We start from the raw sequence: 20,988 nt of genomic DNA, 5'->3' as shown, positions 1-20,988 counted from the left end.
CTACCCATCCATCCATCCATCTATCCATCCACCCATCCATCCATCCACCCATCCATCCATCTACCCATCCATCCATCCATCCATCCACCCATCCATCCATCCACCCATCCATCCATCTATCCATCCATCCATCCATCCATCCATCCATCCATCCATCCATCATCCATCCATCCACTCATCCCTCCATCATCCATCAATGGATCCTTTATTAATTTATCCACCCATCCACTCACCTGTCATCCCTCCATCCCCATATTTCTCTTCATCAACTCCACCCACTCACCCATTCCTGCACTTATTCAACAGGATTTGCTGAGAACCTGCTCTCTGCCCAGCCCCTGTGCTGAGCCATGGGGGGTCGGAGCTGAATAAACCACAGCCTCTGCTCAGCCCAGTGGGGAAGAAGTGTGCCATGCAACTACACACAGAGCCAGGATATCTGGAAGCCCAAGGAATCGTGAGAGCAGACAGGGGACAACTAATGGACCCAGGAAGGAAGGCCTTCAAGAGGAGACTCCCACAGGGAGTGACCGCCAAGCTGTACCTGGAGAGACAAAGGCGTGCTGGCCAAGGGAGAAGGAAAGGGTGTGCCTGGTGGAGACAACAGCCTGGTCAGTGGTGTGGAGGTGGGAAGGCACGTGGTGGAGACAGGGGCAGAGGGGCAGGTGCTGAACTGGGTACCCTCTCTCCACCTGGCAAACAGAAGGTGCTGAGAGATGGCCGTGAATGCATGAAAGGAGCAGGTGAACGAATGAATGGAATGGCGGGGGTGGGAGGGGAGGAGGGCTGCCCCTGATCTCCTCAGCAGTGCAGATGCCAGCAGACACGCGCCGGCCTGCATGCATCACACGCGGAGGCGCGCGGCGAGTGCTGCGGCGTCAGTAAGACTCGGCAGGCGAGCTCCTGTCTGGGCTTCCGCGGTGCAGATGTCTATCTTCTAAGGGATGCTATCTGCTTTCCTTGCTCCGTCTCCCAGAGCTGTCAGGCTGCCAGTCACCCGACAGGCATTGGGGAAAAATAAAGGGAAATTCACGGAATGCGTCCCCAGGCTGTCAGAGCAGAAGGCCTGAGAAACACGGAGGTGGTGCCCTCATTTTACAGATGGGGAAACTGAGGCCCAGGGGATGTGACTAAGGGAGGGGCAGGGAGGCTGCAGAGGGCCCACCCTCTCTGTGCAGGGCCTGGGGGTTCGGCTGGGCAACCCAGTCTCTGAGTGAGCACAGTGAGTGACATGCGTCCAGATCCTCACAGCATCCGTGGGCAGCCAGGGAGTGCGTTCTGGGTGTGGGAGGCCTTTGAGTCATGGAAACATTTAAAATTGTGCCTTTTGTATTTTCGTTGAGAATTTGGGGATTCATCCAACCAGAACAGTGCCTTTGAGGGACCGGGAGGCAGGCGCGCCCTGTGGGTGTCCCCTCACTCGGGAGCCTGGGTTGGGTTTCAGGCTTCCTGAGTGACAGTCTGCAGGTGGGGCAGGTAATCCCACTCCTGAGCTCCCGCTTGCTCCCCTGTAAAGGGGTGGGGGGTGGTGAACCTCTCTGGCCTGGTGCCGCGATTAGGAGCTCAGTGCCTGGACAGAGGGAAGGCCTGTCCAGACATCTGCTCATTTTCCCTTCCCTCCCGGCAGTGGCACTAGCAGGGGCGGGGGCTGTCCCAGTGCTGGGTGCAGAATGGCCCATAACCCTCAACACACAAGGAAGATAAGACACCCGCTGCTGCCTAGCAATACGCTTTCAAAACACATACTTTTAATTTTGAAAGATTATTTGAAGTTAAATAAACCTTAGTTTAGCTTGTGTTCCCTCAGCGCACAGGTACTCACCCCCGAAGGAGGCTCTAGTTAACCTACATTGACAGGCACATGCACGACTCTGCTTTGATATTTTTTCTCACGTTTGTTGTATGTGTCTCTCTCACTCCTTGACTGAACTAGAACCTTCTTCAGGAATCAACATGTCAGCCATGACACGAATCATTCTTCCATCCATCCATCCATCCATCCATCCATCCATCCACACATGCATCCACTTCTTCCTCTATTGATCCATTCACCATTCTGTGATCCAGCCATCCAACTGTCCACGCTTCCAGCCACCACCTATCCCTTCACTCATCCTCCGATGTTCACCCCTGTCCCATCCTTCGGTTGGCCATCTATCCATCACCCATCTATCCATCCATCCATCCATCCATCCATCCATCATCCATTCATCCATCATCCATCCATCCATCCATCCATCCATCCATCCATCCACTCATCTTCCCATGCAGCAACATGTATTGTGTGCCCACTCTGGGCCATGCATTCATCCCTTGGGGTGTGCCATGACTGTGCCAGGCCCAGAGCCATCCAGCTCTACCCTTGAGGATGGAGCTCCCCTCAGGCAGCCTCCTACCTGCACCCATGATGAGGCCCGGGGCAGTGTCTTTGGTATGCACGGTGCCCGACACGTAAGGGTTGTCTGCCCATCGCAGGTGCAGATGGAGGTGGCAGTCCGGCTGCAGGCGGGGGGAAGAAGGGGCCAAGGTCAGCATTCAGGTGGGAGACATGTTCCCAGGAAAGGTAGGAGTGAGGCTTTTCAGGTGGGAAGGCAGAGGCAGGAGCATCTGGGAGGAGGGGATGAAGGGCAGGAAGGAGGCTCTGGGGCTGATTGCAGAGTGGAGGCCATCGGGTCCAGGGTGACTGGCTGTGAATGAAGCCAGTTGGGCTTCTCCAAGGGAGGGTTCTCCCAGCACGAAAGAGCGCTCCCAGCATGGAGGGGGCATTCCCATGTGCAGTGCCCGATCACAGAATGCGACTCCTGGAGCCTGCATAGCCTGTGGCCACATCTGTCCGTCTGTCCATCCATCCATCCAGACCTGCTCCTGGGGGCCTTCTAGCAGCCACGGTAGCCCAGGCACCATGGAACAGCTGCAGACACCCCAGCAGCCCTGCACCTTCTGTGAAGAGCCCAGCGGCAAACATCATGTGTGTCCAGAGGGCAGCACTGGGGGGCATCCTGGCTGGAGGGGTAGGAAAACCGGGTGTAATGATAATTCCAGTGGCGACCCACGTGGGCTGACGGCTGCCTCTGTGCCAGCGCTGAGCTCAGCACTACACGTCACTGACGTTCTCCACATCCCCGCCACCACCCCTGTCTCACCAGTGGGGAAACTGAAGCAGAGAGCATGTAAGCGACCTGCCCAAGGGCCATGGTGGGGCTGGGCTACCATCCAGGGTGCCTGGATCTAGTGTCACACTCAGAGCCTGCGGGTGTCTCCCTGGGAGGGGATGCGCTTCCATCCAGGCCAAACTGGGCCAGGAGCCTCCCAGGAGGAGGAGGCATGAGCAGCTTCCTGTCTGGCCTCCTGGGGGGAAGAGACCCCCTCACACCCACCTGTCTCCTCCTGGCCGCCTGCACCCCAGCTCGTCCCTGGGTGGGCCTGGGGGTCCAGGGAGGACAGACGAGCTGAGACGGATATGCCCTGTGGCTGTGGCCTCCCCGAATCTCCCCAGACCTCACAGGCTCAGTGCCACAATCTTGCCGGCACCCCTTGGGCACCCCCATGACTGAATGTAGAGCCATAGGATGAGCTCCCAGGTCTCTACACAGCACTGCGGGGGCGCCAGGGGCTTCACCTGGCAGGGACCATCAGCCATACCCCAGGGCTGCCCATCGCACCTGCTTCTTCTCTCGTCTGTCCTGAAGCCTGGGAGGTGGGCTCTGGAGCCTGACTGGCCGGGCTCACCTTGATAACACAGGAAAGGGAGCAGGAGGCCCACCAGAGACCTTAAAGGGGTTCTTGGGGTCAGCCTTTGGGGTGTCCCCCATGTCGAAATTCCCCAGGCCTGGAATAGCTGGAGCCATGGACAGGGCTATGTTTTCAATCCTTGTACCCACTAAAAGCTGTGTGACTCTGGAAAAAGTGCTCAGAGTCTCTGGGTCTCTCTTTCTCTACTTCACAGCATTACTGGATTAACACAGCACAGCTTTTGGAAAGAACATCGGGGTGCCACCCACCCCCAGAGAACATTTGCTTAATTTCTTACTTATTAGAAAAGTAATAATTTCTTTGGCCCTCTTTTATTTCCTGGAAAAATCTCCAGTTTAGAATTATTGTGGAACCAAGTACTGAGAGATCCAGCTTCTAATTTGGGAGGCGCCTCTAATTTTGTGGGCCACTCTAGGCCTCAGTTTCCTCACAGTGACATGCAGGCAGAGGCACACAGGAGTGACCCTGTGACCCCCGTGCCTCTAAGTTAAAAACAAAACCATTTAGTAAGTTGGACGGTGACCCAGGTCAGACGGCACCAGGTGGTGGCCCCAGGGCCCAGTCCCGTTGGGACCTGCTTTCCTGTCTGTGCTGGGCTCCTAAAGATGGGTTAGCTGTGCCCTGTGCACTGGGGTCATCCACATGAGAAGCCCAGGCAGGGAGTCTACAGGAAGCAAATGGTGCCGGGCAGGGGCTGGGCGTGGGGTGGGGATTGTGGGGTGGGGGAGCCCATGCTGCAGGTGAGCACAGAGTCACTGAGTCAGTGGAGGAGAGCCCAGTCTAGGAGCTCTTGGATCCAATAAGACAAACCTCCCTCCCAAAACTGTGGAGTAAGACTTTGCCTGTTCAGGTTTTCTCCTGACTTTTTATGATTGAAAAGCAGATTAGGGAGCTAGTCTCTTTGGTGAGACCACTCAGTTATCTTCTCCTCCCACCTGGTGACCAGACACTAAGGGGCAGAGAGATTCCTATGACCTCTGTGGGCAGGGCCAGCTCCCAGGGGACGGGCATCCTGGCAGCCATGACCTCTGTGGGCAGGGCCGGCTCCCAGGGGACGGGCATCCTGGCAGCCATGACCTCTGTGGGCAGGGCCGGCTCCCAGGGGACGGGCATCCTGGCAGGTGTGACCTCTGTGGGCAGGGCCAGCTCCCAGGGGACGGGCATCCTGGCAGCCGTGACCTCTGTGGGCAGGGCCAGCTCCCAGGGGACGGGCATCCTGGCAGGTGTGACCTCTGTGGACAGGGCTGGCACCCGGGAGATAGGTACCAGTCATGACCTCTGTGGGCAGGGCCGGCTCCCAGGGGACAGGCATCCTGGCAGCCATGACCTCTGTGAGCAGCACCGGCTCCCAGGGAACAGGTACCCAGGTGTCCATGACCTGTGTGGGCAGGGCCAGCTACTAGGGGACGAGCATCCTGGCAGCCGTGACCTCTGTGGGCAGGGCCGGCTTCCAGTGGTACAAGATAACCCTGAGTCAGAAGAAAAAAGCCTCACCAGGGACATGTTAGAGAAGGGAGGTAGCACAGCCCTGCCTCGGTGCCCCTGGTTTCCGGGTGGGCCAGGTGGGGCCTGGAGCTGCCCGCACTCTGGGCTGGCCTCCTTGGGCTGCCACCAGGCTTTGCACGTCTCCTGATGCACCGTGCACACGGTATGACCGTGTGTGCAGTGGGCAGAGCACGGCAGAGGGTCCTGCGTCGAGGAACCTGGCTGTCTCCCCTCACCCCTGCTGGTGGGCTGTCCTGGCGGAGCACTCCTTGGGTTCTGTGCGGTCAGCTGTGGCCCACAGGATGCTGGCAGGTGCGGCCAGAGCTGGGGTCCCCTTTGGGGCCATGGAGGGCCTGTGGACAGCTCTCTTCCAGCCAGTCCTGGAGCTGCTAGGGGGTGCTCTGCTGGTGTCTGGCAGCTTGACACAAGGCCTCATCATCGCCCCCAGACATGTCTGAACCGCGCAAATGGAGGGCTGGGTGAGCAGGGTGAGGTGGAACTGTGGGGCCCAGCCCAGGGCACTCAGATACCCTGATTCAGGGAAAGGGCTGTCAGAGGGGGTCAGGGGTCGCCCCCAAGGGTAGGTTGGTGCCACAGTATTATGCGCTGAATACCCTGTCCCGAGAAAGGTGGCCCCAGGGCTTGGGTGGGTGTGAGGCCAGCCACATAGGGAGACCACGACACTCCCAGCACCCCCTCCTTGACAGCCTGGGTTTGAGAGGGGCTCAGAGCTAATGGGTTTTCATTCTGAATTAAGATGCAAACTGATTCAAACCACTTCCAAATAGGATTTATCCTCCCAAAACAGAACCGATCCCGACACTCATCTATGTCATAAGTCCCCGTTCCCAGCAGGAAATCTGCCCAGCAGAGAGCCAGGCTACAGCCCGGAGAAGTGCCAGCAACCCAGAGTTAAGAGAAAGACAGAAGACAAATCACACACATGTCAGGGGCCCCGTGATGACTCTTGAACTGCACTATAAGCTAAAAGATTGTCATGAAAATCCCCGATTATTATTATTTCTGGGTGATCCAGTTATGGCTGGACCTCATCTCCCTGTTTACACACTTCTGTATTCGGCAATAGGCAGGAACCCCCTTTGCAAGGAGAAGTGAACCCTCAGTTCATGCAGAGGACACGTGGCCGAGGGAAAGACACAGCCAGTGAGGAAAGCCAGGCGAGCGGCCAGGCTTGTGCCACCCCGTGCCCCCCGCGCCCCCCGCGCCCCACGCACCCCCCGCCCCGTGCTGCTGCCACCACGTCCAGAGACACCGCCTTCGCCTTCTGTCTTTTGCGCCCCGCCGGCTTTCTCTCTCCTGGCGCTCGCTGGGTTCTCCACAGGCTGCTGGGGCCGCACACTCCACCAGCCTCCTTTTACTTCTGTTATTTTAATGCAGGGACATGAATCTCATGAACGTTATCTCCTCACTGAGCTGCATAATTGCAGACAAGAATCTATTCTTAGCAAAAAACTTGCTTTGACAGATTAATATGGCTTAACTTTGCTGCTGATGATACAAAAATGAGCCCTTCGCGGCATTCCTGTTCTCCGAAGACTTTCTACAAGCGGCAGGTAATTACTTCCTCACGAGGGTCGACAGGTGTTATTTCCCTGCAGTCTCGGTGGGAGGGCCCTGTGCCGAGGCTGGGCGCAGGCCCCGGGGGGCAAGGGGAGGCCTGGGCCCGGGCTCACCGAGCAAGGGCCGTCCCCGCCAGGCTGACGCTGCTGCCCGGGGCTCTGGGGAGGGGGGTCAGCGTCCCCGAGGAGGAGGGGGGACCCACTCTGCCTAGATTGTTCTATACTCCGGCAGGGTAGGGGGGCGGGGGTCTGTGCTGCACAGATCCAGGCAGGATCCCAGGAGGGCAGGACTGTCTTTTGGTTCGTGTGTTGATCTACTCCAAACGCCCAGAACAGCGCCCCCCACACGGTAGCTACCCGTGTATCTTTACTGAACAATATCCCTATAACATAGACACCGTCCTTCTTTCTGTGTACAGAGAGACAGAGCTACAGACGGGCTCAGGCATCCAGAGCATGGTTCCTACCTCCGAGGGACTCACAGTCACGGCCAGCGGAAAACAGAGAAGCAAGTTTTCAGGTGTCAATAGGAGTTTGCTGGATGAAGCAAAAGGAAAAGGCATTCCAGGCCCACAGGACAGCATGGGAAGGGGGCAGTGCAGACGGGAAGGGACAGGCTCAGCCCTGCCTGCTTGCTCTGTGCAGCTCTAACTCCAGACCCCATGCCATCCCACTCCGAGCAGCCAGGGGAGGTCCGGGTGCTGGGGCTGGCGGGGAGCTCCCCATGGAGCAAGGAGAGGCAGGTCCGCGGGGCGCTGAGCAGCCTGCCTCAGGCCAGGGCCCCTTAGTGCTCCATCTTTCCACCCCACAGGCACAGGCCTGCATGTCACCCACACCTCCCTGTGGCCAAGCAAGGGCCAGAGAGAAATCCAGCCTCCTGCCCCCAGGGCAATCAACAAACTGGGGCAGCCTACACTGGTATCCATGAGAGAGGCACCCCTGGGATAGAGGGACTGGCCTGGGGCTCGAGACATTTGGGCTGCGGCCCAGCCTGGCCACTTATCCCAGTCACCCCCCTGCCCCCCAGGCAGAGTGCACATCCTGGTCCTGCACGCCGGCCCATCGATCTAGCAGACATAACACAGCAGGCTTGCCGTGTGCTTGCCTGCTTCTGCTCACCCCCTCACACCTCTGCCATCGCCATGAGGGTGTGCCAGCACTGGTCCCAGGAGGAGGGAGAGGCTGGATACAGGGAGCAGACCCCCTCCAAAATCAGCCGCCCTCTACATCTGTGAGTGAGCCCCGATGTGGAAAATGTGAGACTGTTGTTGCAGCTTTGTTACACAGCAACATTGCGGCCAGCGCCGACTGATGCACTGCTCCCTCTGACCTCCAGGTAACCCTTCAGTAAAGGAAGGAGCTTCACGGGACCCTCTCTGCCATGCCCAGAGGAGTCTGTGGTTCCTGTCTCCCTGATGGCCCTTCTCAGACATCCCTGCCTGAGCTTCCGGAGGTTCCTTCATGGATGCCCTGTGCATCCCCCCCCTCCAACCCTGCAGTCAGTGCGGGATCAGGGAGGCACTTACTGGCTCACAGTTGGTGGGTTTTCCATTCATGTCCGTGCTGGGTGGCCTCAGGTGATCCCAGTCACGGCCCTTGTTGTAAGTTATAAGTGTGACCACCTTGCCATTGGTTTTTTGGTTCGCCAAGAAGACTCCTTTCACCCCTCGGACCTGGAACAGCAATGCAAGAAGTGCCATAAATACCCATCCGGGGAGCCCCCTGACAACAGAGCATGCACCATGTGCCAACCCCTTGCTAAGAGCTCCGTCCACAGGGCCGCATTTCACACCGGGAAGAGCCCCAGAGCTGAGGTGATCTGCATACATTCTGGAGGTGAGTGTGGCTCAGGGGGTGAGGATGACAGACTGTGGCCCCCAAAGCCCCTGGGTGCCTGCGTGACACAGAGCTGCCGTCCCAGGCCCAGACGTTGGCTATCAGACAGTGAGCAGAGCCCTGGTCCTGCCATGCCTGGGTGTCACGGTCACCCCATCCCCACACGAGAGCCCCTGAACCATGCCTCCCTCCACTGGACCCACAGGGCCTGGGCCGATGCCAGTACGCTGGGCTCTCCTCCAGATTCCCTCAGCTCAGCCCCCACAGAAATGCCAGGTAGGGAGGACAGGGGGTGGGCACTGACCACCCCCTCCCTGGCCAGGGTCTCAGGTTCACCTTGTCCCCCTTCTCAGTGTTTCCAGGGTGCCCGTGCAGTGACCCAAACACAGCCAACAGTTGGCTACTGACTGGGCCCATGAGAAAGTCTGAATATCAGCAAAGGCCTCTAGGTCAGTGTCCTGAGCACACATAGGCGGGCTCTCACCACCAGTTCCTCCCAAACGAGGGCCTCGGATGTACAGCTATTGAGACCCACCAGTGTGGCCGGGCCCCCAGGAGCCTCCTGTGCACCTGCGGCTGCGGCTGCTCCTCCATGGGCAGCATGTCACTACTTCTCGGAGGGAGCCCCAGAAACCAGAGCCTCGGGGAGCCATGGGATTTACCCAGGCTGAGGAATCTGCTTCTGTCACATGACGATGCACAGTTCCCGAGCGCCTTCTCTGCAGCAGGCAAGCGAGGTTCAAGTGCACCATCAAGGAGCTGCCCATGACGCCGGGGCCAGTGCTCCCCTGCACCCAGCACATAGGCCCACCACGTGTCCCCGCATGGGGAGAGCAGGGCAACCGAAGGAAAGACACGAGTGGAGGGTAGATGTGCACCCTGGGGCTGCCGTAACGGAGTAATGTGCGCTGGTGGCTTATAACCCTTCATTGCGTCACAGTTCTGGAGGTCAGAAGTCCAGCACAGGGGTCTCCCTGGGGTCGCAGGGCCGGCTCGTCCTGGAGGCTCCAGGCTCTGACCCTCCTCGTCAGCACTCCCTTTCAGGGACCCTCTTGATCCCACCAACTTTAACTGCCCTGTGCCATGCGCATCTACACAAGATGCCGCTCCAGGTGGGAAGGGTGTCCAGCCCCCATCCTGCAGACAAAGCTGGACCCTGCAGCGACAGCCTGGGGCGTGGAGGACTGCGACCCCTTCTCCCACACATGGTGACATCGCTCTGCCTCCTGCTCACCTGGGTCCAGCGCTGGGTCGAGGGGCCTCCCTGACACCCTAAGGGCAGGTCACATGAGGATTTGCCCAGGGCTGGGTGGCTTTATTCCACAATTGCCATGTCATGTTCTGCTGGCCTCCGTGAAAACACCTAGCAGCCCATGACAGCACGGATGCCTCATGTCCGGGTGATGGCAGATGGCACATGGTGGGTCTGGGCAGCACCCACCCCAGGCTTCCTGCAGAGGAGCCGCGGCTCCCAACATCGACGTGACCTCACACAGGCCCCTTCAGGGCTGTATTTGCTCCCGTGGCTGCCGTAACCAAGCACCACAAACTGGGAGGCTAACCAGACATCCGTCCTCACAGCCCAGAGCCCAGAAGCCCAAAATTGAGGTGCGGCTGGGGCTGCGCTCCTCCTGGAGTTCCCAGGGAGGACCCTCCCTTGTCTCTTCCAGCATCTGGTAGCTCAGGGGTCATGGGCCTGTGTCCACATCTCCCCAGCGTCTCCCCTGTCTTCACGTGGCCACCTCCCTGTGGCTGCATCTCCTCTTCTGACTCCAGGGGACCTTTGTCCTTGGATCTGGGGCCCGGGTGGAGAATCCTCGTGCTCTCATCTCAAGGCCCTTCACCTAATGACAGTGGCAAAGACTCTTTCTCCAGCCAAGGTCACGGGCACAGGTTCTAGGGACTGACAGGGCCACATAGGCTGGGGGTCCCCATTCACCCGGCTATGATGGCTGCCTCCCACCTGTGGCCAGGACTCTTCAGGGGCAGGGGCAAGACGGGGATCCCCTGAACCCCCATTCCTAACCCAAGCTCCAGCATGGAGGCATGCAGAAAAGGGCCACCGTCTCTCCTTGAACCTGGGGTGCACACCCTGCTGATGTGCCAGCTCACGGCACCTAAAAGCCAGGCCTTCTGGCGCGGTATTTGCCTGTGACATCTGCGACAGAGCATTTTTCCCGGATGTGCCATTTGAGAAAAGATAACCGTGATCGTAAGTGGCACATGGGGAGGACCTCGCAGGCCAGGTTCCGGGCCAGGTCTTTCCTGCTCGAATTCCTGGGAAAGGCCACTGCTCAGTATACGGTGGAGGGCTTGTGGAGCACAGACCTGGCACCAGACACTGCTCTCCGTGTTCAAGGAGCCCTGTGTCCCTGAAACTGCACAGCGATCCTATGAGGAAAGCGCCACTGCCATCCTCATCTCTTGATGAGAAACAGAGAAGCACAGAGAAGTTAAGGAACCTGCCCAAGGTCACACAGCAAACACAAACCAGAACTGGGATTTGAATGCAGGCTGTGCAGCTCCAGAGCTGTGCTTGTAACCACAACCCATGGCCCCCATCAGCTGGATTTCAGGGAAGCAGCGTCCCCCGTGAGGTGGGTGGGCAGCAGGTGTCACCTATATGACAGGCCACTGTGAACCTCCTCTAGCTCCTCATGTCCTCTTATTTCGTGGTCTTTGTCCACAGATTACTGTTCCCAAGTTCCCCAGATGGCTAATTTCTGCTCCATCTCAACTCAATCTGCATCCTCTCCTCCAGGAAGCACTCCTTGACTCCCACCCTGGGCTGGGCGATCGCCACCCACTGCATCCCCTGGGTGCTGGCACACAGATCGGAGCCACTGTTGGGAGCTGGTCTTCTCACAGAGGCCAGCAGCTCTGTGAGGGGCGGCGTGTTCCTCCCTGACCCGAGGGAGAGGCCCAGAGCCTGGCATGTGGGACCAGCGCCGCAGACACCTGTGCACACAGTGGGCCATGGGACATGTCCCTGTGCCCAGCCCCTGGTCCTGGTCCCCTTCCTGAGCCACTGTCACCCGCTCCCTCTCCCCCCGCCAGCTGTGCTGTGCAGCAGCCGGACACCATTCAGTGCCAGGTCTGGGATGTGCCCAGTGCCTCCCTGGAGGTTCTGCAGGACAGGGCCTGGGGAGGGGGACGGTGGCCACCTTGGACAGGACAGGCCATCTCTAGCAAAAGATCAGGGCCACAGACAGTGTCCCTCTGCTTCCCCCTAGGGAAGCAGCCCTGCAAATGGGCTCTCATTGTAAACACGATTACATTCATTCCTTTCTTGGGGAAAGTGGTTCCCTGCTGCTCCTTAACAGCTCAGAGGTGAAGGCAGGAGTGCTGGATTTCTCTGGAGGCTGCCTCCAGCCTCCCATGCGGCAGATGAACCCCACTGCCTGCTCCAGGCTCTGCTAGCATCCACACACCCACACACACCCCAGCATTTACTGCAGTAGGGCACTTGCTCTGTTCCCACGGGGGTGGGGGGCTCCCAGAGGACAAGGCATGAGCTGAGAGCCTAAAAGTGAAGGACGGAGCCAGGGAGCACCAGCCAGGAGGCTGGCACCAGGCTTGGGGCCTACAGGCCTGGGCTGGTTCTGGTTTCCTGGCTTTGTTTCCTGTGTCTGTCCAGGCAGGTTGCTTACTTTCTCTGAGCTTCAGGCTCCTGACCTGGACATGGGCCGAGAGGCCCCCTCTGTGGCTCTGGTGTGACCAGAACAGAGGAGGTGACCATGACAGCCCAGTCCAAGAAAGGGACAGTGTCATGGATGTCTGTGGAATCCAAGTACCGAGTGAGATGGTGCAGGGGTGGCACCTGGCGTGGGAGCCAGGAGCCCGTTTGGAGCCTCCGATCGGGCCCTCACGTCAGAAGAGCACGAGCACAGGCTTCCGTGGGAGACAGTTGAGGCAGGGCTCCAGGGAGAGTGCAGGGGGAGCGGCAGCGAGGCAGGGACGCTCAGGGTGCTGGGACAGAGCCGGAGCCGGAGCCTCTGGCCCTTAGGTACAAACCACACTGCACCGGCTTTCAGGCTTTGGAGTATGAGCCAGAACTGGCTTTACAGATGGTGGCCTGCGATCCCGGCCGTGATGCAGACCTCTAACAGTGACCCCCAATTCAGCAAACTAGAGCGCCCCAAAGAATCCCATCCCTTCTCAGCATACCTGTATTACAGAGGATTTGCGCTCCATTATCAAATTTTGAACTTTGTCAAAGAGACTATGTTTTCCCTCTTTGTCTGAAAGTACCTACACGGCATCCTCTTGGCCTGCAAAGCCTCCATCCAATACATGGTCCCTCACCGAAATATTTGCAGACTTGAGATAGTCTTAGAGACGACGGGGGTGGGGGGAGGGGCGGCAGGGAGAGAGTGAGGAACGCAGTGAGGCCTGGCCCCGACACCCTGCACCCAGCACCCGGGGCCACACCCCCAGATCTCTCTCTGGTGATCATCCCACCTCGAGGATGTCGATGACCACACTCTCCTCCGCCTGCCGGGAGCTGCGCACGTCCTCCAGCACCAGAGAGTAGCGCACGCCGCGCGGGTCCGACTGGTACAGGTTGTAGGTGTCCATCTGGTACCACTCCTGCACCGCCACGAACACCTGGTTCTCGTCCGTGCTGATGATCTGCAGATCCTGGGAACACGTGGTGGGGGGGAAGGGTCAGAGGTGAGCAGGAGGTGGGCGTGGGAGTGTGAGCCCTGAGGGGATGGGGCAGGGCTCAGGCCTGGGGGTGCTGCTCACGGCTCTCCCAGAGTCCCACTAACCCAGATTTTCATCCTGCTTCTGCCCTCGGCTTGGTGACCTGGGACAAGTCCCTATATTCCCTTGGGCCTCAGTTCTCCCACCACCAACACGGAGGTGATGCCCTGGCCTCCATACTGGGTTGTGGGAGGGACGGCCCAGGCACACAATGGGGCACACGGAGGCCCCCTCCTCCCAGCCCTGTGTAGGCAATCTGTCCATCTGTCCCTGTTGTGTGGAGGACTTCTTCCTCCATGCACCTCCAGTGTCACCTCTGGGGACACAGGGGCTGAGTCTCCCCTGCAGGCCCATCCTGAGGATCGGGTGAGTCTTCTTTTGGTTCATGCACTCACCATGCATTCATTAGGCACCTACTGTGTGCCAGGCACTGTACCAGGCGCTAGGCCTCAGCAGGGAGCCACAGGCGGGCTCTGCCCTCGGGAATGTCCCCTGGGGGATGGCAGGTTTGGATTAAGCCACCCGGCAGTCATCTTGAGGCTCCATTCCGAATTTTACAATTCAGAAACAGACAAAACCCAATCACATAAAAGGGAAGAAAAAGGAACCCCGGACCATCCTTGCTCCATTTATCTTTTCTCTCCCAGCCAGTGCACAGCGCTGGGTGGGAGCCCTGGGAACAGGCCCACTTCAGAGCCACAACAGGCTTGTACTCTCCAGCACTACTTCCCGTCTGTCACTCCAAAACCTTCACTGCCCTGCTGGCAATACAGACGCTGAAAACGCAAGGGTGAGGCCGGGCATCACCAGCCAGCACCTGCAGAGGAGAGGCGGACCCCTCCATCCCCGCCCAGGGCAGGGCTGCCGCACTTTCGGGGAATGCTTCTCCCTATGTCTTCCCAGCTGGTATTAGGCGGGAACAGATGGGTAAGCTTCTTTGTCTAATAGCACACTGAGTCTCTATTCTGTCCAGGGGGTGAGGCCTCCAGCGGATGAAGGTCTGGCTGCCTGGGTGGGACACAGCAGTGATGCCTGCCCTGCCCGCCCTCCCTGCCCCACCCCTGTGCTGTAGGGGCTTTACAGAAAAGGGACGTGTAGGGGCTTTGCAGAAAAGGGACGTGTTGCTCTGAAGCACTGACCATGCACCTCCCAACCAGGGAGGCCCCTGCAAGCACGAGCTGGGGCCCTTTGTCTACAGACTGAATTCTAACACGCAGCAATGACTGGAACCAAGAAGCTTGTCACCAGGGAAGATTGTCGAGGTCAGGGACACAGGGCTTGGCAGTTCCCATCCACAGTATGAGAGAAGAGGGTCATGGGGGAGTCCCAGGGATGCATGTGGAGCCTGGCACGAATCAAGCTTATCACTGCTCTGCTCTCCCAACCCCCGTCCCGTTCCTGTGCTCCCGGCCACAGGCCAAACTGCACTGTGTCCATCGGGGTTTGGTCATCCTGCTGCCTCAACAGGAGCAGGTGGGCCCGGGCTCAGGCAGTGCCTGCATCCGTCAGACACCACGCACCCAACATTTACCGCTATGGCATGAAATCCAACCTTGTCTCCTGTGCACCTGGGCAAGTACACGGGAGAGATGCTTACTAGAATCTGGGAAGCAATGAAAAATGTATGATGTGGCTAAAAGCTGCCAGCAAACCCATCCCTAGATGGGACCTGATACTAACATTCAAAAATGTTTACTTTGGGGCCTTTTCCCGAGTGTGAGTGATACGTGTTTTTCATGTACAGCCTGCAGCATCCCGCTGTCTCTCATTACATGGGGAGCACGCTCCTCTGTCATGAGAGTTATGCATAAACACCATTTTTAATGAGTACGTGCTATTCCATTTTGTGGATGTACCATGTCTCTGAACGATTTCCCCGCTGGCGAGCCATCAGCATCTCCAACATTACATGCAGAACAGTCATGAATGTTCCTACACGTTGGTCTCTGCCTCTCTGATCACGTCCTGAATGTAAATTTTAAGAGATATTGCTGCATTGGAGAATATGAGCATTTTTAAAGCTCCTCTTACAAAGTAAATGACTGTCCTGAGAGTTTATTCATTCTTTGCCCTCCAGCATGGCTAACGGGTGCTCAATCCACTTCATGCATGCCAATATTGAGAACGGCCTCTTAAGAATCTTTGCTGATTACAGAATATGGTAATAGATAATAGAGAAGAGATAAATAATGTGCAGTGCTGGCTTACATTTTAATTTATGTCTCTGTCTCTAAAAAGAAGAGTTAGAAGCCAGAAACATTTGTTGGTTCCGTTTTTTTAAACAAAGGACATAGGTAAGAGTCTGATGTCTGTACATGTATTTGTAGATATGTGTATGTGTATGTGTGTGTGTGTGTGTATAGCCTGGGGAGATACTTGGAATACCAAGTTGTCAATATTTGTCACTGGGGAGAATTAGGTTTGGTTGCTAGTAACAGAAACTGGAGGGGGAAAATAGTGATTCAAACAAGATAGCGCCTTCCTCCTACATGTAAAAGAAGTCCAGAGGTGGACAGGTGGATACGGAAGCTGGACAAAGTCACCAGGAACAGAGGCTCCTTCTGGTTGCATGGCAGCTCCACTTCTGAACGTGTGGGCCAGATGTTGGAGACATAGCTGCTTGTCTTTGCAGGGGGAGCTGGGAAATGTGGTCTTGTACTGGTAAGCAATGTACCAGCTAAAAATGGGGGATTTGTTAAAGCAAAGACACAGGGAAGAATGAATATTGAGAAGTCTCTAGGAGTTTTACAGCCATTATCTTGAGGAAGGAGGAGGTAGGACTGTTATGGAAATAAGAAATGGGGAAGCAAGCCAGTAAAAACAGTATATACACCCGTACTGTTCCACTAGCTGTAGGGAATACATTTTAAAGAAGTGATTTTGGAAAGCGTAAAAAGCACTTGTAATAAGCATGATTAGGGAAATTTCCCTGTAGACTTTTACATAAAGTGCACAGAACAGTTTAATGAACCAGCATCTTCATCACATTCTGTGAGCACCTTGCATATATAGCAACTCCCCGCCTTCCGGCTCTGAGGTTTCCAATGAGAAATCTGCTGGTTACCTCATTGAGGATCCTCATACCTGATGAGCTGCTTCTCTCTTGCTGTTTTCAAGATTTTTATTTTGTATTTTTTACTTTTTAATCATTATTTTTTATTAAGTATAGTTGACATACAGTGTTACGTTAGTTTCAACATATTGATTCAACAATTCTATACATTATGCAGTGCTTACCAGGATAGGTGTAGTCAACACCTGTCACCATAAAATATTATTGCAATATTGTTGACTATATTCCCTCTGCTGTACTTTTTTTCATCTCTGTGACTTATTTGTTTATTTTTTAATTATTTTTTATTGGATTTTTTTAAATCTTTTAATTATTGATTATAATGCATCTGGGTGTGGAACTCATTGTGTTCCACTACTTGGAGTTCATCAAGCATTTTTAAACACTTATATTCATGTATTTCATTAATTTGGAAGAGTTTGGGCCATTGCTGCCTTTAAAAAAAATAAGGTTTCATTTATTACATTTGAGAGATAGAGAAATTGAGGAAGGGCAGAGGGAAAGGGGGTGAGAAACCCAAGCAGACTCTGCACTGAGCTTGGAGCCCAACACAGGGCTCAATCCCATGATTCATGAGATCATGACCTGAGCCATAATCAAGAGTTGGATACTTAACCAACTGAGCCCCCAGGAACTCCCATTGCTTCTTTACATAACCTCCCTGCCCCCATCTCACGCCTCTCCTTTTGGGATGCCCACAATGCATATGTTGATATACTTGCTGGTGTCCCACCAGCCCCTCAGATGCTCACTTCTCTTCAATCCTTTTTCTCTTTCTGTCCCGCAGACTCCATAACATCAATGGTTTCACCTTCAAGTTCTCAGAGTCTTTCCTCTGTCTGCTCAAACCTGCTTTCCAACCCTCCTAGCAAATTTTGCATTTCAATGATCGGTTGTTTTCGCTACAGAATTTATTTTTGATTCCTTTTAACATTTTCAACCTATTTCTTGGTTGTGTCTATTTTGTTCATTTGTACATTGTTTCCTTGACTTGCTTCATGGTTTCCTTTAGCTCTCTGAGCATCTTCAGGACAGTTGTAGTAAAGTCTTTGTCTGGTAGGGTTGCCATCTCGTCTTCTCAGGGTCAGTTTCTATTGCTTTTTCTCCTTTGATCGAATTTTATATATATATATATATATATATATATATATATATATATATATATATGTGTGTGTGTGTATTTATGCCTTGTAATTTGTTGTTGTTACTGAAAGCTGGATATTGGAATCTAATAATGTGGTAACTCTGGAAATCAGGTTCTCTCTTTTCCTAAGGGTTTGTTGTTTTTTGTTTCTGTATCAGGGATCAGTCTGAGGTAGAAACTTAAGTGAACCTGAGATCTCCCCTGGGCATGCTCGGCGACTTTTCTAAATTTCAACATATGTGTGGTTGCTTTTGAATGTCATAGTCTCTAAATGTCCAGCTCCCAAAAGGGGAGAAGAGGGAATATAAATGGAAGTCAGGGGGTGGAAACAGGCTCTGACCTTTAAATCCCTTGGAAGCTGCTTCGGCTGGTACTGGTTGCAGCAACGGCTGCGCACCAGGATGCCTATACCTCCATGATCAGAAGCAGCAATCAACCCCCAGTGCAGACCCCCAGTATTCGGAGAATATCCATGTGCATGCTTCTCCAGGCACATGAGCATAGTGGCCTGCCGCAAGGCTGGGGTGGGGAGTGGGCTGCTGCTATCATGGGAAGAGCTGAAATTGTGGAAATTAACCTTGATTTACTGTCCAAATGTTCCCCTGGATGCTGCAAGCCTCTGAATAGACACCCGAGTTCTAAAACAGTTGCACTGGACAGATTCTGTAGGAGCCACTGTTGTCTAAGTGAGAAGATGGGGAGCTGATGCTTCCTGCCCCACCACCTCCCCTGCCGCCTCTTCCTCTTTCATTCTTTTTTTTTTTTTTTAAGATCGATTGATTGATTTGAGAGAGAGAGCACATGGACACGGGGGGGGGGGGGAGGCTGAGGGAGAGAGAATCCCCCAAGCTGACTCCCGGCTGAGTGGGGACCCCAATGCAGGGCCCAATCCCATGACATGTGAGACCATGACCTGAGTCGATGCCAAGAGTGAGATGCTCAACCGACTGAGCCACCCAGGTACCTCTTCTCCTTCATTTTTATGCTTTGTGGGTTATATTTTATTTTATAAAAGGTATTACAAATAAAGGACTATTTCACTTTAAAGTAAATTTGCATTTATTTTAAGCTTATGAATGTTATCTGGATTTTTTTCCCTTTAATCTGTTTATAGCCTTTGCTGATTTTTTCTTGTTAAAAAAGGTGGTATTTAAAAAAAAATCATTACAAGTAAATAACTCAAACAAAGCATGCTGGCAAAGATAATAAAAACCTGTTTACCTTTTCTAGTTTCTACAGACAGGTGAATTAAAACAGAAGAATGGTACCAATCATGCCTTTTGAAGTAGAAGGAATGCCAAAAGAACTGATGCAACACAAAATCTGTCAGGGCTCTGTTGACACTGATGGGAACAGAAGGCTAGTTGAGGACAAAGCAAAGGGTGACACTCTGCTAATGACCCCCCCACCCCCAAGTGGGATGTGTGTGACATTCCTCAGGCACTCTTGGCTGCCCTAAGGCTAAGGAAAGAAAAAAACACAGAGTTAACTTATAGAGATCACAATCCTGCAAGACATGAGTCCCCTTCAGTTTACAAATGCCCTAGCAATTTATAAGAAAAAGCCATTTTTATCGATAACCTAGCTTCCAGAAGGAAATGTAGATACAATGAAATGTCCTTATAACCTGCAGCCCAGTGACAGATACTTGAAGTGAGCAGTGATGTGGGAAACAAAGGTAGAAGAGAAATTATTAAATTTCCTTACTACCTACAACCCACTGACAAGTCCTGGAAACAGGCCGAGTGACATTCCTCCAGGAGCTCAGCTGCCTCGATGTTGATACTGAGGGCAAAAGGAATCCTAGCCCAACTGCAGGATCCTGTCAGTCTACTGGAACATATAAAATTCCTTTAGAAGCTTCCTTCATCTCTACCTCCCAAGATCCATGTTGGGAATCATCCCCCAAGCGTATGACCCACCGACATGCATCTGAAGGGTCTCAGGACTAGGGTTTTATTAGATGGTAATAAACGACCTTCTCCCAACAATAGCCAATCCCCTCCAGGTCCTGGAAACCCCCGCTTCCAAATTCCTTAGACACTTCCACTCTCTCTGACCCCCTCCCAACTTGAAAGTCTATCATGGATCACCCCTCATGACCCCAGGGCAGCTCTTTATGCCCATGGGTGCCATCCCCGTGCTTTAATAAAATAATCTTTTTTGCACCAAAGACGTCTCAAGAATTCTTTTTTGGTCATGGGCTCCGAACCTCACCTCACCAAACCTCACCTATATTCCAAAATTACATCAACACCGGTCTGTCCCAACTTTGCCAGGGGTGCGGTGGGACCCTCTTAGAGGGCAAGCAAGCTACATAAATATTTAAATTCTTTGTTTAGATGTCCTTCTTAAGATTTTACCTTGAGGAAATAAAACAAATACCTGCAGGCACAGTGTGTAAGCACTGCTGCCCTGTTGGCAAGCCTGACAAATGGAAACAACCCAAGTGCCCAAACAATAGACTCTGGCTTAAACCAGGTGAAGTCTCCTCAACAGAAAGTTCTACAGTCCCTTTCAGTGGATCTCGCGCATCATTCTGGAAAAATCCTCACGATACAACATCAGGCTGTAGACTGAGTGCCCACAATGATTCAGTGACATAAAAGTCACCTGGGCATGTGACCAAGGAGGGCAAGAACCCGACAGGATCTTGCAGATGAGGGATGGGGTAACGGGAGGGGGGAGGGAGGCTCCTCTCTGGTGTAATTTCTATTGTTTTCCCGATGTAATTTCGTTTAAAGAAAAAAATAAAAGACAGAGGTGGATTGAGGAGAGAAAATAGGCAAGAGTCACAAACTCACCAAAGAACGACAAAATCTGACCAGGAAACTCAATTAGCCGGTTCTACAGGCTGCTGGTGGGAGACCCTGCGGCCTGGCCTCTCCCCTGGATTTGGTGAAGAGGAAGCAGACCTGCTGTTCTGCTGCACAAAGCACTCAGCAAGATGATAATGGTCTGGGGTCAGGGGGGGTGGGGGGGACAGGGAATGTTCCCAAGAGCAACCCAGCTGCCTGTCTATCATCCCCGGCTGCCTGTCACTGGCTCGGCCCCAAGTGAGCATACTTAGTGCCAATGCAAAGTCACAATCCCTTGAAACTGGATGACACGGGGACTTGTATGTTTCTCTTTCCTGCCACCCACTTATGATGTGCAGGCTGTGCCTTCTATCAAAGCCTTAAGATTCTTTTTGATGACCCCCTTTCCCCACAGAGATGGGGATGAAGGAAGCTGGCAGGTGATGCTACCGTCAAGGCTCTGCAGTGGGGCACCTGCAGGGGTGCCTCCCACAGACCCCATGGGTGACTTTGAGGAACACACATTGCCACCTCATCACTGCAGACAATGATGCTGAGGCCCAGGGAGCTGCAGCCAGTGCTCAAGACCTCAGAGGTCACGACTTGTGGCCA

At 54.4% G+C, this 20,988-nt stretch overlaps 1 protein-coding gene across 1 annotated transcript in view; it reads right to left on the bottom strand.

Moving 5' to 3' along the window:
• The window catches only part of SORCS2 (sortilin related VPS10 domain containing receptor 2), a 458,407-nt gene that overhangs the window by 36,176 nt on the left and 401,243 nt on the right, over positions 1 to 20,988 (bottom strand). Inside the window, exons 9-11 of the mRNA XM_072802937.1 lie at positions 13,116 to 13,295; positions 8,345 to 8,491; positions 2,397 to 2,499 (exon numbers count right to left, since the gene is read on the bottom strand). Coding sequence (XP_072659038.1) covers positions 2,397 to 2,499; positions 8,345 to 8,491; positions 13,116 to 13,295 — 430 coding nt within the window. The remainder of the gene's footprint in view (positions 1 to 2,396; positions 2,500 to 8,344; positions 8,492 to 13,115; positions 13,296 to 20,988) is intronic.

Source organism: Canis lupus, chromosome 2, assembly GCF_048164855.1.
Source record: "Canis lupus baileyi chromosome 2, mCanLup2.hap1, whole genome shotgun sequence".
Classification (NCBI taxonomy): domain Eukaryota; kingdom Metazoa; phylum Chordata; class Mammalia; order Carnivora; family Canidae; genus Canis; species Canis lupus.
This window is presented reverse-complemented; position numbering and strand designations above follow the sequence as displayed.